This window comes from Phallusia mammillata, chromosome 7, assembly GCF_965637545.1.
Source record: "Phallusia mammillata chromosome 7, kaPhaMamm4.hap1.1, whole genome shotgun sequence".
Lineage (NCBI taxonomy): Eukaryota > Metazoa > Chordata > Ascidiacea > Phlebobranchia > Ascidiidae > Phallusia > Phallusia mammillata.
Genome location: NC_137258.1, coordinates 7,731,206 through 7,749,157, shown reverse-complemented (window position 1 = coordinate 7,749,157; position 17,952 = coordinate 7,731,206). Strand labels below are relative to the sequence as shown.

Below are 17,952 nucleotides of genomic sequence, written 5' to 3'. Positions count from 1 at the left end.
AATTTTTGTTTACACTTTGATACTGTTTGCTCAAAAAAGTCAATCATAATCTACTACTTTCTTGAAAGATTTATTTGCAGGAGTCAACCAAATACACAATATGATTCCCTGGCATTGTGTAAAAATGAAAGATGCACGGCAGTGAGGGCACAAACAAAATAAATCAAAACAGTAACCGGCCAATACAAGGAAATAAAAATGGTGCTAAGAACAAAACATGTTTATCAACAGCGTCACTTAAGAAAGTGACTAAAATCATTACTAAAACTATGCTTTAATGACAAAGGCTGTTTAGTGCAATATTGCCAATTGCCATGTAGAAAGAGCAAGCTTCTAACCATGGAAGGATTACATTTATATTACACATGGACTTTAGACAACATAAAACAAAATCTTGCACAGAATGAAGTAGCATTTGAACTCAAAATACTCTATGTTTTGCAGCAAATCCAGTACTGGGCCTGTCAGGCTTGTTTGGCGCACTTATCACTTGATTGCTATTTATTACAGCAAGTGGTGACCTCCCTGGCTGAATAGGCTTCTTTGGGGAAAGCGCTAATTGCAATGAGGGGCTAAAACACTGTCGACATGTTGCCATGTATTTATCAGTGCCTCCAATCACTTCAATTTCCTTTTCTTGTCCAAGTCTCTTGGTAAATGCTGCTTCTCTAAAACAAGATGTGCATACAGCATTTAGCTTGACCACACTCTCAGCTATTGGAACCAAATCCAAGATTGAACCAAAGGCCTTCCTTTCAAATGTGCCATCCAATGCAGCAACTATAACTGTTTTCCCAGAATTTGCCATTTCTTCACAAAATGTCACAATATCAGAAAAGAACTGTCCTTCATCAATACCAATAACCGAAAAGTTATGAACGTTTTTGAGTGTCATAAGTTTGGTTGCTTTGACAGCAGGAATAACTTGCTTGTCATGAGTTGCCATTCCTTCTTCACTGTACCTGAAGTCCTTGGCATATTTTATCACAAGACAATCACGATTAGCTATCTGATACCGTCGTATTCTTCGCATTAGCTCTGTTGATTTTCCAGAAAACATTGGGCCAAATATCACCTGTATCTGGCCTCGATCTTTTGTGGGGCTGTGAGTAAATCCAGATAAAGAAACGCAAGACATTTTGTAAATTTCTGCAAAAGTTTTTTTGAGATTTTGATCTGAACTTCGCCAACCCAAACTCCAACTGAACAGTCCAACGACTTTTGCTCTGGCCATCAGTACGCGGTACGCGCGTTAAAGGCACAAAAAACTTGAAATTTGGCGCTAAAAACGAAAACAAAGCAGGCCAAAACAGCTGATTTGGAAACAACATCCAAGGTCCCGCCTTAAACAAACAATTTGATTTTTATGTTTTTTTGCTTCGTGCATCGTGCGCTAAACCGCTAAATTAATCAAAGTTGTTCAATAAAATAGCTAAAAGTAGAGCAATAAATTATAGAGACATTTGCTACAATTTTACGAAAAATAATAGCGATATTCTCAGATTGCTTTTAAATACAAACAAGTAGTATTTTCTAAATTATTGAACTATTAAAAGTAACCATAGAGCACTTACCGGTAAAACTCTGTGACCTGAAGGTGTGCTCTATGCATATGACTTGACGGTGCATTTATTTATTTAATATACAATCCCATCGTAAATCCACTTTGACTCAGTCCTTAACTTTATGCTTGACTGATTTGAACCAACGTTATGCTTGATTGGTCGAAAAGTTGATAGTTTGCAGCAGTCTACTGACTCCACATACGGTAAGTGTTTATGTCGACTTTGGTGGCCTGCAGCAGCCAACTGCTGAACTAAGGACTGAGGTTGTTTATGCTTGTAAATTTCAGTTTGTTCTTGCTTCCACATTACAGTACCGCTATAGCTTTGCCGATTGTTATGTTACTTTTTTAAATCATGCAGATATAGAAAGTACAAGTGCGTTTAGCCGAACGCAGAGATGCCGCCTGTTAAAGTTGAGGAACTTTCAATTTATCAAGGTTGTAATTGTTCCAATAGTTCGCAAATGATGCAAACAAACTCTAGCATGCATTCTTCAATGAATATTGGAAACTCAACAGTGCGCTTGGTTTCTGAGGTGCACGAAAAATATCGCAAAACTCTCAAACTCTTCACCGACTTTAAAGAATATACTACAACTACTGAGGGAAAAATAAAATTGTCCATTATGTCAGCTGGTTTGCTTGCTGGTGGAGTTTTGGGAGTTAGATCAAGTTCAAATAGAATTTGGTACAAGAGAATGTTACCAGTCGGAACCCTTGCTTGTGCAGCATCTATATGTTATCCATGGAAAGCCTATGAAGTTTCAAAGACCATAACTATCACATCCTATCACATTTCAATTGCTGTAGGTCGACAAACCAAGAAGATGTTTCAATCTATTTCTTCTGCATACGAAAAATATGCCAAACAAACAAAACAAACAGATACAACAAAATCTAAAGAAGAGGAAGAAGAAAAGGAAACGGTATTAAGATCATTATTTTGATTTGGTAGCCTTTTTTATTTGATTTGTGTCTTGGTTTGAATTATTAAGCTTGCAATAGCTTGTTTTACATTTTTAACTTGTATTCAGGTTTACCAAGTTGGTGAGGGTGGAATTGTTCAAGTTGAAACACCGGCCAATGAAGAATCTACAAAACCACAAAACACAGTACTTCACCTGCTCCCAGACACAATAACCCAACAAGTTACAGATTCAAAGTCTCTAAAGTCAAACATAATTGATCCTGGGCAAAGCTCAACAGAAGACACTGATTTATATACAACAAGATCCTAAATTTGTTTGATGTTATTTGTTGTGCTATAGTATATTTATGTTTCATGGCAATTGCATGGTGTCAAAAAACTAATGTACCTGCAAAAGTTTGGAGTAAATTTGTGCAACTTAAAATCAGCTATTAAGTACTGTATTGTCTGTATTACACCTTGGGCATCTAAGTCAAAAGCAGATTTTCATACTGTGCAAATCTTAGAATCACTAACCATAATATTCCTTTTTGTTTTCAGTGTGCTTGTCAACAATAAGTCAAAACAAAGGGTAGAGCTACTAACACCATAACGCAAATGACAACCAAAAGTCGATTGGTTATATCTCCAAAAATGCTCACGGTTAGGGCTATTAGGGTTGGGGTAAGGTGTTAGCACTTAAAAAGCAATAAAACTATCCCAAAAAATTAGTTACTAATGTAAAAAATTTAAAAACTTATTTCCCTACCCAACCCATTTATAGCCGCTAAATAAAAAAGTCAGCTCTTTACGCCCCCTAATCTCCCGAGGTTGTCATTTGCGTTATGATGTTAGTAGCTCTACCAAAACAAAAGTAGTCACAGAATGTTAATCTCGTGCTGTTGAAGTACCTTTACATTTTCACGTTTATCTTCTTGCAAATTTTACATTCCAAAATAGTGGGTTTTGCACAAAGAACAGCTGGCAAAGTAAGGATTTTTACTTATATAACAGTCTGAAAGTTGGAGGGAGGCCATTGGTTTTGTCCTAATTATGGGTCCCCTTATGTAATTATATTGATTTTACTCGAATTTGTTGTTGTTTTTTCTGTTTTTTTTTTCTTCCCAAAGTTTGTCCGACACGTTTTTCCATCTAATGTTTGATGGATTTGGATGAAATTTACACAGATGGTAGATAAAGTTATGTAGATGTGCATCCCACTTTGTTTTTGTTAATAAACCCCAGTATTTACCCCGCTAGCCTCCTAATATGGGTTATTTTCTGCCTAAAGTTTGTCCAACTCATTTTTCCATCAAATGTTTAATGGACTTGGATGAAATTTACACAAATGGTACATATAGTTATGTAGATGTGCATCTCACTTTGTGTTTGTTGGTAACCCCAGTATTTACCACGCTAGCCACCTAAAATGGGTGAGGTTGTAAACAATGTCGGAGCTTGTAGAGAATGACATTTACAGGTGTCGATTGTTGTGTTCAACCCTGTAGCCCCAACATTTACCCCACAAGCCCCCAAAGTGTAAAACGTATTGTATATTACTGGGCACCACAAATGAAAGAATTCTGTGGTGCAATAGTGTTACAAAGGCAACAAGTTGTATGTTACTCGTTGGTGGGTTGCTTGGTGGAGGTTTTTGCGCCATGGCAGTTAGTGGGTTGTTAACAGCCCAATGACTTCAGAAGCATTAACGGTTGTTGCTCAAAACACCTCTAGTGGTCGAAATTTTAAACATGGCAGATTGGGCTGAATTTTGCAGTACTATTGATTGAGTCATTGAGGTTTCATATTTTTTTAGTTTAGTGTCAAACCTCATTAGTTACCCTACTAGCCCCCTAAAATGGGTAAGTTTATAAAACAGTGTCGGAATTAGCTAAAATTTGGGGAGCATGTGGACTATGGTTATCTCTTGAAATGCACTATTTTTAACTTACATGTGTGGGGACCCATGAGTTTCTGCCTGCAGAAACAACTAAGGTTAAAAAAGACGATGACTAATATGGGACAATACAAAATAAGCATGGGAAATATATTTATGTTTTAAAATAGGTTATAGTGTAAATGCAACGACAAAATGTGCTTAACCATCCTTCTAGTTTTTTAAAAAATTCTGCCTGACATAGTTTAGTTTCATGCATTTGATCAAGAAAGTGTGATTCAAACCTATCAGCCTGAAGTTAGTTATCGCAAAGTTTGACAGCCCCAAAATGTCAAATTAAAAAAACTTCATACACTGTTGATTGCGACACAGCAAGCCCCCATTTTAGAGCAGTTTTTGAGACTTTTAGATGATTTTTTTCTATTTGTCACACTCACTCCCATAATATATCAATATATTCAGCAACCCCTTGCCGTGTTGTTATATATATTGCGGGAACACCCTTAAAATATATTTAATGTGTTAAACCAGTAGTTCTCAAACTGTGCGTCGCGACGCCCTGGTGCGTCGTTTCAATTTGCCAAGGGCGTCGCAGAATAGTTCTGTTTCGTGGCTTTTTGTTGTTGTATCTATAAACACAACTTTAATAATAAGTTTCCTCATTAACTTTTATTTGCTGGTGCGTCGCAAGTCCTGAAAACTTCTCCAGAGGCGTCGCAATAAAAAAGTTTGAGAACCACTGTGTTAAACGTACACACGTGATACCAAAACCGAGGTAGAGGCCGCATTCAGGGTTGTTATCCTAACAACACGGGAAGGTGTTGCTGAAGGTCCGCATAAACGTATTGCGCAATACAGTAAGAACGATTTGATGCATCGGTGTCACAAACATGCTGGCTTCTTACGTTGAAATGAAAAAAAAACTTGTAAGTGTCCGTAGTAAATGTGCAATGAAAATGTTAAATTATAGTGAACAGAATTCAACCTGTCCTACAGAATCTAAACATAATCGCATGCATCGTGTTAATACTGTTGCTACTTGCGATACACACATGTTTGGAGACCCATTCGTTTCTGAATCTAGAAGCATTTTAGTAATTATATGCCACCCTCTCAAACATAGGTATAAAAGGTTTATCTGTTGAATGTAAAAAAAACTATTATCAAAGAACATAAACATACAGAAAAGCCACCTAATTTAGAGTCGTAAAAGTTATATTAAGTCGTGAGGAATGGAAATGTTTTCATCATTTAGGCAGGGAATTTATCAAAAAATGTTGCGGACCTCTTGGTTAAATATCTACAAACCACTATTTCTGCTGTTCTCGCTTAGCCTATCTTGACATCGAAATTATTATCAAATAGAAAAACTAAAAGCGCACCCTCCATGTCCTCATAAGTTTTTTCTACTCTCGTACTTTTACCTCTTCAGGCAGTAGTATGACCCAGGGCTGCCACTGAGAATTTTAAGATATCCCAAGGTTCACCCACCGAAAATCCCAAGATAACCATGGTTTGTTGTTTGCAAACAATGGCAAATACAAAATCCTAGCTGGCGCAGGCAACATAATTTTTACAGTTACACCATGCAGTTACCAGCCATCACGTAACTTTTAAAAGACGCTAAGAAATACCAGCAAAATACAAAAGAAAAAATATTGACTGTGTACCTTTTTTACTGGCACATGATACATCAAAAATCGGTAGTAGCCTACTGGCCTGACTTACTAGTTTTGACAGGGAATTTCAATCAACTAGCACGGCTTCGAACACTAAATTGACGAAACATTGTTTCGTAAATCGCAAAACGATGATTTTTAAGTAATAAGTGACCTTAAACGTGTTCAATGGTTAATATAAAAAATCCCAAGGATTGAAAAGTTTTTCCAAGAAGTTCTGCAGTGAAATCCCAAGATCTTGGGAAAAATCCCAAGGAGTGGCAGTTCTGCTATGACCATGTTGGGCTATAGTATTTTTGGCTGCGAAACATTTGTACGTTGCTTCGAGGCTTTATTTGCTCTCGATCTTAATTAACCATGATAGTAAAGGTAAAATAAAATGTTTTATGTTGTTAATTGACACTAGATGGCCAATTAAATTCCTATTTGTAGAACCAGACCCACGTATAGATGATATTAAATGTAGGCTAAATAGGTATTTAATATTTGTCATTTGGCAAACCCGAATCAACATGGCATCGCGTCGTAAATGGTAGCGAAACTATTCTGTTGCCTCGCAGCAGCGCAAACATTCTGTATCGGTCTGTGTGGCAAACAGGCCAATCATTAACTATCTGCTGGGTCGGGGCATGTCATTGTCTGATTAGATTTAACCACTGTAAGATACAGATGTTTGTTAAAGGGTCCTGTTTTTAAGACTAAGCAGAATGTTACGAAAAGTTGCTTGGCCGAGGTTCTTCTTAGCTTTATCTCTTCTTCTTTTTTTCGCCTGCCTGGCTATTTATTACAACCAAGTTAGCAATGGAAGCAGCTTTATTTCAGGTAACTTTCACTCTTTATAGTAAAAGTATAATACTAATTTGGCGTATTGACCCTTTTAGTGTTGAATAAGTTGGGTGGGGTTCGGGCCGTTTTCTGGAAAGTGAGCTTAATTTGGGGTAGGCATTATATATGCGACCATTTGTGCCACAATTATACAAACTTTCTGGCCGATTTAGAACTCAGTTGTCCTTTCTGCATTTGCCTGTGGAAACAAACCACATGTTTTTTTTACCTTGTGACATTAGTTTTATATAAGTTAGATATGAAAATGCAAGTCAGTTTTGGGTTGGGTCAAAGTGAGTTCCACATAAATATGTCAAAATAAACGATTAAACGACGGTAAATATATGTTTTTTTAATACTGTACTATGTAATTAATTAATCGAAAACAAATCCATCAAATTTTTCCCCGTTTTAAGGTGTTACGTGGTACGAATCTTCATATCGAGCCGAAAGCGTTGGACTGATCATGTCAGCAAACAGCTCAATACTTGCCCGTTCAAATGGAACCAAAGCGGATGAAAGGTTCAGTCAACGAAAAAAACGGCTAGATGAAGTGTGCGAGATTGGTCTTAAAAACGCAGAGTGGTCTTTAGCGGAAGTCGAACGTTATCGATCTACGTGGATAAGAAACGACAACTTTGTTCTTACCTTGGAGAAGAACTTTCTGCTCTGCGTTTTACCAAAATGTAGCAGTACTAGCTGGCACAAGCTAGTTCGTGACATGCGCGACCCCGCGTCTGCAAATCGCAGAATGGGATGGCAGGACAGACAGAAAAACTACCAAATGTCTCAAGATCTTTCACTTGAAACAGGAAAACAGCTTTTAAACAACAAAGATGCGGTACGTGCCATTGCCGTACGCCATCCCTTTGGAAAGCTGATATCTGGCTGGAATCAAAAGCTTACTAGGGGTACTCCATATGCTGGCTTTCTCCTAGAAGGCTATCCTCATATGCAAGAGTTTACTAGCGATAGGGACGAAAAACACGTTATGACCTTTGTAGATTTTGCAAACTATCTCGCAGCTTATGGGGATAACTACGATAACTTAGATTACCACTTTTTGCCAATGACCGATCTATGTAAGCCCTGCTTCTATCCATTTAACGTCGTTATAAAACAAGAGACAACCACACTGGACTCAAAATGGGTTATGGATAAGCTTGGTGTTGCTGAGCTTCCTTGGGTTGGAAAAGGACCCCAATATGACGCTACGAAGGCAAAAGATTCTATTGATATTATTCGGTCTTACTTTAAGGACGTCAAGAAGGAAACGATTCTTAAGTTAATGGACATTTATTTTTTTGATTTTGCCTTGTTTGGTTACGGTTTTGATCCCGATACTCTTGAAGCATTGGGTTTATATTAACGCCTTTATGTACGTTTTCCAATTTTTAAAATAATTAATTTTCATTTATTGCACCAAGATATCAATTTTTGTACAATAGCTTTTTTTCTTTGATATTCTGTGACATGGCCGTGCAAACGAGCTTGGAAAGTTGCCAGTTAAACGGTTTTGTTGTGTGGTGACTATAATGACGCGAATTTTGTTTGCTGAAATCAATGCATCACTTTTTTATCTAGATAATAAACGTTTTTCATGCAAATAATGCGATTGAAATCTGAAATTACTTGTGGGCCTATAGTTTTGTGGTTAAATGTTAAGCGTAGGTCCACAAAACGTTTAACTACTGCTCTTAACGTAGATAGCAGTACAGTAAATTGCACTGAGCCCAAACCACGTACCCTGCTGCGAAAGGCGCATTGTATCACCTTACCAAATGTCAAACACTCGAACGTAGCGTACCGATCAACCCACCGCGAACGCAGAAACATGAAGCAATGCCGTCACCAACCGTTACAGGCAAAGTTAAGAGATTTGTAAAATTAAATAGTTGCCTTTAGTACAATCGCTTCTGGGTTGAATTAGGTGGCAAACAGCTATAAACATTTCAGTTGGACACTTTCAGCCAAGTAAATTGCGAAGCTGCAATATCGTAACGCAGTGCCGTACCACTAGAAACTAGGGCGCTTTTGGGCAAGCAGACAAATAAACAAATTAAAAATTGACACTGTACCAAAAATTGACAATCAAACGTGGTATTTTAAACGCGTTTTCTTGTATTTTCTGAATCGCACTTTTCACTGACGTGCAAAGGCTGTGGCACTTACAAATCCAAACATTTGTACCATAGAATTACCTGAACTTATTACTTTTAATTGTAAATTTACGATTTCTTTTTACATGTCGAAAAATGTAAGTCAGTTTTTATTACCGGTAATTTGACTCATTTTTAGTTTCCGTAACTTTAATTTTCCCTCATCAGTTTTAATTTTATTTTTGCGGCATTTGCGCACGAGTAACAGTGATCGTAATTATTAGGTGTTGATTTTCCGTTTTTTGAAGTTTGGAAGTATTTCTCGTGACAAACTGTGCACAGTAAAGACTTTTTTCACTTTTAAACTGATTTTCCTATACATGTTTTTACCAAATATATGTTTAGATTAGATGTTAAAGTAACGTTTTATGTTTAATTATTGAAAACGTTTTTTCTACATAGAAAGCTTTCTTATAAGAGTATACTTTCTAGACATCTTGAATTCTGTTTTAGTATTTGGTAAATTTGGTAAAACATTAAAAATGGATATGACTTGGGATGAAGCAAGTGATACACTAAGGGAATGGAGGGGAATGTCAGTACGGGACAGTGAACAAGTTGTTGAATTGGGTGAAAGATTAGTTCGAGATTATTCGTCAAAACTGCAAGATGAACTGTGGCTTGTGTGTGAACAAGTGTTTATTGCCTCACTAGACACAGGAAGATTTGACCTCGCCAACTTGTGTTTGGACAAGCTGAAAGAAAAATTTCCAAAAAGTTCAAGGGTCATGAAACTGGATGCCATGGGTATGGAGGCAGAAGGAAGATTTGATGATGCTTTGAACGTTTATGATGAGCTTGAAAAACTAGATCAAACAGATGCTGCAATTAGAAAGCGCAAAATAGCTGTATTTAAGTCACAAGGTTACACATCGCTTGCAATAAAGCATTTAACAATTTACTTGCAATCATTCATGGCCGACCAGGAAGCCTGGATGGAACTTGCAGATTTGTATGTAAAAGAAATGGACTATAAAAAAGCTGCATTTTGTGTTGAAGAACTTATTTTAAGCAATGCTTTTAATCATCTATACCACCAAAGATACGCAGAAATCATGTACACTATAGGCGGTCAGGAAAATCTTGAGACTGCAAGAAGATACTTTGCTCAAGCTGTTAAACTGAGCAGTAACACCAACATTAGAGCATTGTATGGCTTGATGCTGACATCTGGTAGCTCCACCCAATCCAGAGGTGACACCAAAGCTCGGAATAGCAAGCAATATGCTAATTGGGCTGGAAAGATGGTTTTATCTAAGTACAAAAATGTCTGGTCAGAAGGTGGTACTGTGGATGAAACCAAGTTCTTGCCAAAAATAACCCCAGAAAGTGATCTTCCTCAGCTTACAGCAAGTGTCAGTCAAATGTTGGGTCAGATAAGCTTAAGTGATGCCTCTTCTTAACATGATCTCATCAAATAAATCTCTCAAAATGATGGAAGTACATTGAGATTTTTTGGACTTGAAATTAAGTGCAATGTTGTTTTTACATGACACCATTTGTAAGACTTTGCCATTTTGTGCATGCACTGCTATTTATCAATGTTGAAAACTAGTAGAAATGCTATCTTCCCGTAATTGCAAACCATACATAATTACTAACATGAAATGAACATATGTTCGAAAGAATATCTACTTTAACCAAAACTATTTTCTTGCATTTGTTTTGTAATGGACAACTAAAAACAGTTCTATTTACTAATCACCTTTTATTTTTGCTATCGTAATTTTGTGCTTATTTTTTGTTGATGCAAAGTCTTTTACACCCTAAGGCTTGTTACATTGGAAAAAGTATATTTATTGTTGAAGTTGACAAATTTTTTGTCTCGCGATTGAAACATGATTGTTATCTGTTTAGGATATTTTGATGAATGCTTATTTACACCAAACCGGTACTGAATCACACAGTAAATATACTTGCTAAATTTGATCATGGCAGAGGCGGATGAAGAGGATTGGTTGTATGGAAATGAAGGTAACTATGGAAAAAAAGGATGATTTTCAGTTTAATTTTTTAAAATTCTATTTTGGATTTTCAGAAAAAGAGGAAAACAAAGACAATTCAGTAACAGAGTAAGTGCAGCACATTTATACAATATCAAATGTTTGCTAATGCAGTTACTTGCTGGATTTACTGTATTTTTTTTCAAAAAGGAGTGTCTGTTTAGTTTGCTGTACAGATTTAAGGCTATGTGTAAGAAAATGTCTGACACATTTCCAGAAAAACTGTCACTGATGATGCAAAACCTCAAGAGGAATCATCTGACAAGCCTGAGGAAACAACAGCGGAAAGCACAGAACAGCCCATTACCAATGGTAAAATATAATATTAATTTGTTGAGTAATAATGTAAAGGCATTGCACTGTTGAAAATCTTTTTTGAAGGTACATCTGAAACTTCGCCAATGGAAACAAATGAAAATGAAGAAAAGAATGATGAGAAAAAGGAAGAGGTTGCAGCACCTGCAGTAGACAAAGTTATTAAAATAGACGATGACTCTGATTCAGATGATGATGTCCAAGTAAGTTATGATCAGTTTAAAAACTGCACAACTTACAAAATTTCCTATATCCTTAATCAGTTTTAAGCAATGTCTAAGGCAGGGGTCGGCAACCTTTTTTTGCACTGCGGGCCGGTTTTGAACCTGAAATTTTTATCACAGGCCTGCCTTCAAAAAGCTACAAATATTCAGCAATAAAAATGCAAAATTTAGTTTATCTTCCACCGGATGCTTGGGCAAAACATTTCAAATGATGTAATCTTCAACCCATATAAAAAAGTATATGACCCGATAACAAACTCCTCCCGGACAGGCACTAGGCTGTGGCCCGGCGGTTGCTGACCACTGGTCTAAGGCTTGTTTGATATACCGTTTCAAAGTTCCCATCTTTAGGGGCTGAAGTATAGGATGAAAAATTATCATATTCTAATAGGTAACTATCGGTGCCATCATACCAGGATCATCTGGCAACAATGAGTCTGCCGGCAACTTGCCGGGACAAGGTTCTGGTAACAGAAGCTATTATCGCAACCCTGTACAAGTTGTTGGTACACAAAAGACCTCTGTTGGCAAAGGAATAGATCTTACTGCACCAGGCAACATTAATGGACAGGCAGTAATGGATGTTAATTTGGACTCATTAGAAGATAAACCTTGGAGAAAGCCAGGTAAACTTGACATTTAAGATCTATATGCATTACGATTATGCAACATCATACCTTTCTTGCGTAGGTGCTGACATTTCTGATTATTTCAATTATGGCTTCAATGAAGTTACATGGAAATTTTATTGTGACAAACAAAAGAGGTTGCGTGATGGTGACACATCTGCTTTTTCAAGTCAGTCCCTTATGTCAACACCAAGTGTAAGTTTGTGCTATTGCTGTCTTAAGTGTGTTCAAAAATAATGGTTGTTTTATAAACAAATGTTAAATGTTAAAATATAAAAAAATGTTAAAATTGTATTCCCATATGGATGGAATAATAAGCCAAGACAATCTCCTGAGCGCTTTCCTTGATGTTACTCTGTGACACACAATAAGTGACTTTGTTCCTGACTATTTGTTAATAATTCCTAGATAAACTAAACCCTTGCGATTTTGTCATGCCCTGATATTAAGACATGCAATAATATTTCAGGCTAGAGTTTCAACCGCACTGACAAACATTTTGTCAAAATTTGACAAATCGAAAAGTATCCTGTCATCACCAGTGATTACCCAGTATGATAACACTGTTCGAACAATATCCACACTTCAAGTAACACGTAGAAAGGAAGACATGTTAAATCAACTGAAGTTAAATCAGTCTGCCACTCTAAATAGTACACCAACTACAACATCTGCACCGGCTGCTTCTATTCCACCAGTAGCTGCTCCAACATCGTATGTACTGCATGTGTGATTACCTTAAATTTAGTGGGATCCATTCATTGATTAAATAGGGATCATAGGATGGAGAGTAAAATAGTTTTACTCCCTGATATGCAGATGCTTTGTTAATTAACAGAGTCAAGTAAGACCATATTCTCTTTTGGTGATGTATCGGTCTCAGGGTTTCGGCCTAAACTAATTCCAATCGATTTTTTTGCTGTATCAAATCAATGGCTGTAATGTTTTTTTGCTGTGGCAAATCAAAGACCTTGTGGATGAATATTCGGTCAAGGGGGTACATCACTAGGTTCAATCACAAAGTTTGCTGCCAATACTTTCGAATAACTTGGTGGACTACTGGTTGTTAGGGCTTTGTAACAAATATGAGTAAAATACACCTATAAAAAAATTTGATCCCTGTGTTTTTATTAAATGGTTTCTGTTTTGTTCTAAAACTAACACCTGTTTTTACCGCTCAGGTCATCACTTTTCACAGTTCCTCCACCTGCAGTAAATGGTCCTCCTCCACCTATACACTTTGATCCTACCAAACCTCCACCCTCCATACTGGGTAAGTACTGGTACTGGATGTTAGTTAAATAACTCTTTCCCTGTTTTCTAAACTAAGAAAACACTGATGCAAAATTGAATCAATGTCCCAAATTTTAATCACAATGCAATTAGGATTATATAATTCAGGGGTGCAAAAATTTTTTCGGAATCTGGTAGCGCGCAAAAAAATTTAGTAGCGCATACGTTTTTGTGTATGTGTCTTTTTCCACTTAATGTACGACCATTTCGCCACTAATAGCCGTATCGCAGGTTCCTATTTACAAACGGCCACCAAATGACTCAAATTGTTTATAATCTAGTGATTTGAAGAATTTTGATTTATTTCACAGTATCCCATTTGCTTGGACCTGAAAGTTTATGCCTAATCCATAGATTGAACTGAAAAGCTTAAAGATTTGTTTCAATTGTTAATGACGCCACTATCTAAATTGTTAAGTTGTTTGTTGCCTGACATTTGACATTGTTTGCACACAATAGCGTACCAAAAAATCTATCACGTATTGCTACCGAGATCACCCTAGTAGCCCCGAATAATCTATTTATACCAGTTTTATAGCCTAAAATTAAGTTTAAATCAACGCGTTACAGCCAACACATATACTTCCACATACAGTTTCGTGGCCGCACTAATTCGTCTCCCGAGTACGCATACGGCGGCAGGTTGTGGAGCATTGTGCTTCGATAACATCACTGCATAGCCTATTGGCATAGGTTTTGGAATTGGGGCTTGCCCGATATCCAGTTTTTAACCCTGATTCGGCAAATCGGTCTTTCGGCTCGTCTTACATGTTCTCAGATACAAACAGCAAACGTCCAAACTTGACGCAGAGATTGCGTTACAATGGCAACTGAGTCAAAAGTCTGTGTGAAGTGACTGTTTGCAAACTTAGTCGCACAAATAGCAGACTAAAGCACGTTTTACTCGTGTATAAATGTATCGGTATTTGTTCCGATGCCACATAAGTATCGAATGAGTAGCGATGCTACACATAGTATCAGGTAATTCTGTATTATCGGGCTAACCCTAAATACAACAACATGTATTGATTTGTGTTATACGACGCATCATACGAAGATTTGAAATTATGACCTCAGCTTTTTTTGTGGCAAACTTTTTTTGCCAAAATATTGCGTCGTTTCAAATCTAATAGCTACAATCCGTTGAAAATGTTTGCGCGGCGTGAGTGACGTGTTGTTGAGTGCATGTGCGTTGCAAATTCTTTTTGAGACACGTGTGCACCATACCCACGACGATTAGCATCACATTCGCGCCCAATGTGTAAGAATGCTTATTATTAGAGTGAAAAGTAAATGTTCTTTTTAGGTTGTAAAAACGTGTGCGGAAATCACTACTTCAACTGATGACAGTCACGTCATGTCAATTGGTGATTGCACCTTTTACACAGTTACCGTAGCTTCGCGATAGTGCCTCATAAAATAAGCTACTCACGTAATTCGGTCGCGGCTTGACTCAAGCGTGTTTTTTGCGAAAACAATATTGGTAGATCGTTGCCTACTCTCTATTTTTCCGCTAATTGTGCCACTTCGTCAGTACTTTACTATTATTCTAAAAATATTTCTGAGAATTAATTAAAAAAATATAGACCACCTTTAATTGTGACTACAAACTGCGGTCGCGCACGCAAGTTTATTGGTCGCGCGGCGCGACCGTGCGACCGCATTTTTGCACCCCTGATATAATTGATTGGTTGTGAAAAGCTGATACTAGTCCATGTGACTTATAACCCAGCAGTCACTTGAGCCTATGCTTTGCTAGAAAATTTCTGGTTATCGATTTATAATTGTGCATTGACTGACTGGAGACTGGAGTTTTTTTGTAAAAAGAAGATTGATACTGGTTGCTACTTACCATGGCATAAATTTGAAAATATATTTATTTTTTCTTTAGGTCTACCTATGCCTGGATTTCCACCACCAGGTGAGAGCCTGAAAGAGTTTTACAATTAAACAAGCTAATATTGTGTAAATTGCATTAGTTTAAGTACAAATTATGTTTTTATTATCCCTTTTGTCAATAGCTTTTTTTGCCTTTAATATATATTTAAATATAATTCAATTCTTTTGTAAAAATCTAGGTGGAATCTTACCCCCAAGCATTAGACCTCCTGGGACAGAATTTATTCAACTTCCCCCTGTAAGTGGTGGAGCCTTTCTACGACCCCCTGGTACCTACATGGTTCCTAATGCGGGACAACCCCAACAACCATTTTTCAATCCAGATGATAGTGATGACCCCATGCATCGAAACAGATCAGACTCCCAGCACAGGTTTATATCTAACAACTAGCTACACTTAACTGACATTCATGTTTAAGACATGCTACAGCCAATTTTATGTACTTCATCAAAAATGCTATGTGATAAAAATTTATCAGGATTAAACTCGTTTAAATTGTCATGTACAACAGGCAGCCATGTTGGTGATTCGACTGGCTCTTGGAAGCCACAAAATTTACATGTACCACTCAGTTGATCGCAAATATAAATTAAATAGGGCAGCTGCTTGACCCCTCCCACAGTCTTGGTGTACTGTAGAATATCTCCACGAAATAACTTTAAAACTCTAAAAGCATAAAACGTGCTTTCAGATTTTGAAGACAATTTGTGTGCAATTTTTGTCACAGTGGTTCATGGCGTAGCGTAATCCTTGTTTTCATTTAAAATGCCTAGACAATCGGACGGAAATTATCCCAGCGACGAGGAAGGGAGGTACCGCGGATCGCGCAGGGACTACGACCGCGATCGCGACAGATACGGGAGAAGATCGGATTACCGAGACGACCATAGGGATAGGTAACATGATTGCTGATCCACTATAGTTCGCATTACGATGCAATTACTGTTTTAGGAGTAGGGATTATGATCGCGACCGGGACCGTGACCGAGGTAGAGATCGTGACCGTGACAGAGATCGGGAACGGGACCGCGACCGGGATCGAGAGAGTCGAAGGCGGCGTGATGAAAGCCCGTCGCGACACAAGTCATCCAGGAGGTAAAGCTATTATTAAACAGTTACTTTTTGGGTCGAATCGTGACTATGATAAACTTAGGATCAAAATATGATCATTTAAACGAAGTCATGTTCATTTGAATCAGTGATTCTCAACCATATGCTGGGCGACTTTTCTATCGCTGTGTACAACCAGTGGTGGGATTCAGCCAGTTCGCACCGGTTCTATAGAACCGTCTTACGAAATTTTATGAGATCGGCAAACTGGTTAGCATTACTAGTTACTGTCAATGGACTTTTTGTAACAGAACCGGCTGAAAAATATGACTGTTGTGATAGAATCTGATGACAAAAAATTTGAATCCCACCACTGTGTACAACCTAAACCCTGTTTCAATGGTAGACTAAGATATAAGCCTGTTCTACTTGACTAGAACAGTATATAACTAAAACCAGCAAGGTTTTCAATTCCAAACGAATGTCAAAGACAATAGTTTTGCCCCAAACCAGGGCTGATCAATTGGGTCAGTTAAGTTGCATTTTATGATCTGACTTAAATAAGTATAGCAGAAAGCTGCGCCTAACACATGTTGGGAACCACTGATTCAATTTAAGTATACCTGTATAGAAAACACGAGGAGGATGACAGTCGACACAGCAGCAAACACAAAAAGTCGAAGAAGTACAAACATGACAAAGAGAAAGGCGACGCTGCTCCGGAGGAAGAAAACGCCGCACCAGAAGAACAAAAAGCATGACCTGACAGTTGGAACAACCAACAATGTCTACTCGATTGTCCCCCTAGGAAATGTGCAGAAGCGTTTTCGTGTAATTTACTGCCATTCTTCCCACTATTATGTTATTCAAACGAATGACTGCGTGTCTTTTCCAATGGCTTGTCCCCCGAAAATGTAGTGGGAAACTCGTTGGCCTTTATCCGCAACCAATAAATGTTTCTACTGTACACGTGGTCTTGTTGAAATTAGATAGTCTGCAATTTCCACACGAATTATCCCTGTGAAAGTGCGCCCATAACAAGCAACTTCAGCTATATCACAATCCAGCGCAGGTGCCAAGTCGCGTTCTTTCGACGCATATTATCGACTGTGATCTACGTTGAAAAGTCCATTTGCCGGAAAGTTAAAAATCTACCTCCGTCAGTTTGGTAGCAGTCGATTGGCCAGGCTTGTATGGTGTTTAGTAACAAACTTGCGAGCGTTCTTGTGGCGGATGCTGCGTGACGCATCACGATTTAAAAACAATCCTTGCGTAAGTTTAAACAATTGCAACGACATGTGATTGTAATTTCTTACTGCAAAATTAGCAAGAAAAATTGAAGATTTTGCGCATGGTGGGGATTTTCACCCGATCCGTCTGGAAGACCCCGATTAAAATCGGCTGTGTTACGCAGAATAATGCGTTTCTTATCGGGCGGGATTAGAATCTTTAGAACCTGTGTTATATCACAGCCCGATTGCGGACGGTTTTATCGGTAATGGCAGTG

At 37.8% G+C, this 17,952-nt stretch overlaps 4 protein-coding genes and 1 pseudogene across 5 annotated transcripts; 4 read left to right on the top strand and 1 right to left on the bottom strand.

The window, feature by feature from the left end:
• Positions 1–51: 51 nt before the first annotated feature.
• On the bottom strand, positions 52–1,633 carry LOC145237951 (thymidine kinase, cytosolic pseudogene; annotated as a pseudogene). The gene is made up of 2 exons (XR_013862054.1): positions 1,575–1,633; positions 52–1,343 (listed from the first exon to the last, which is right to left on the bottom strand). The product of XR_013862054.1 is annotated as a thymidine kinase, cytosolic pseudogene (transcript).
• A 50-nt stretch (positions 1,634–1,683) lies between these two features.
• On the top strand, positions 1,684–3,562 carry LOC145237952 (uncharacterized). Its single transcript, XM_080100955.1, has 3 exons — positions 1,684–1,768; positions 1,926–2,490; positions 2,599–3,562. Exons 2-3 carry the CDS (start codon positions 1,963–1,965, stop codon positions 2,800–2,802), a joined length of 732 nt encoding a protein of 243 aa, XP_079957081.1. The 5' UTR covers positions 1,684–1,768; positions 1,926–1,962; the 3' UTR covers positions 2,803–3,562.
• A 3,733-nt stretch (positions 3,563–7,295) lies between these two features.
• Positions 7,296–8,467, top strand: LOC145237950 (carbohydrate sulfotransferase 14-like). The gene has a single exon (XM_080100954.1). The coding sequence runs from the start codon at positions 7,339–7,341 to the stop codon at positions 8,239–8,241; it is 903 nt and encodes a 300-aa protein (XP_079957080.1). The 5' UTR covers positions 7,296–7,338; the 3' UTR covers positions 8,242–8,467.
• A 970-nt stretch (positions 8,468–9,437) lies between these two features.
• Positions 9,438–10,888, top strand: LOC145238191 (ER membrane protein complex subunit 2-like). Its single transcript, XM_080101276.1, has one exon. It carries the CDS (start codon positions 9,514–9,516, stop codon positions 10,432–10,434), a length of 921 nt encoding a protein of 306 aa, XP_079957402.1. The 5' UTR covers positions 9,438–9,513; the 3' UTR covers positions 10,435–10,888.
• Positions 10,889–10,944: 56 nt separating this feature from the next.
• LOC145238190 (uncharacterized) lies at positions 10,945–17,412 on the top strand. The gene is made up of 13 exons (XM_080101275.1): positions 10,945–11,005; positions 11,070–11,103; positions 11,252–11,346; positions 11,416–11,552; positions 11,965–12,199; positions 12,264–12,397; positions 12,672–12,916; positions 13,384–13,475; positions 15,387–15,416; positions 15,574–15,766; positions 16,169–16,291; positions 16,347–16,490; positions 17,077–17,412. Exons 1-13 carry the CDS (start codon positions 10,963–10,965, stop codon positions 17,204–17,206), a joined length of 1,635 nt encoding a protein of 544 aa, XP_079957401.1. The 5' UTR covers positions 10,945–10,962; the 3' UTR covers positions 17,207–17,412.
• Positions 17,413–17,952: the final 540 nt, after the last annotated feature.

Coding starts and splice junctions, on each gene's coding strand:
- LOC145237952 (XM_080100955.1), top strand. CDS start 1,963: ATGCCGCCTGTTAAAGTTGAGGAACTTTCAATTTATCAAGGTTGTAAT. Junction 2,491..2,598: donor AGGAAGAAGAAAAGGAAACG/GTATTAAGATCA, acceptor ACTTGTATTCAG/GTTTACCAAGTTGGTGAGGG.
- LOC145238191 (XM_080101276.1), top strand. CDS start 9,514: ATGGATATGACTTGGGATGAAGCAAGTGATACACTAAGGGAATGGAGG.
- LOC145238190 (XM_080101275.1), top strand. CDS start 10,963: ATGGCAGAGGCGGATGAAGAGGATTGGTTGTATGGAAATGAAG. Junction 13,476..15,386: donor ACCTCCACCCTCCATACTGG/GTAAGTACTGGT, acceptor TTTTTTCTTTAG/GTCTACCTATGCCTGGATTT. Junction 16,292..16,346: donor CGAGACGACCATAGGGATAG/GTAACATGATTG, acceptor TTACTGTTTTAG/GAGTAGGGATTATGATCGCG.
- LOC145237950 (XM_080100954.1), top strand. CDS start 7,339: ATGTCAGCAAACAGCTCAATACTTGCCCGTTCAAATGGAACCAAAGCG.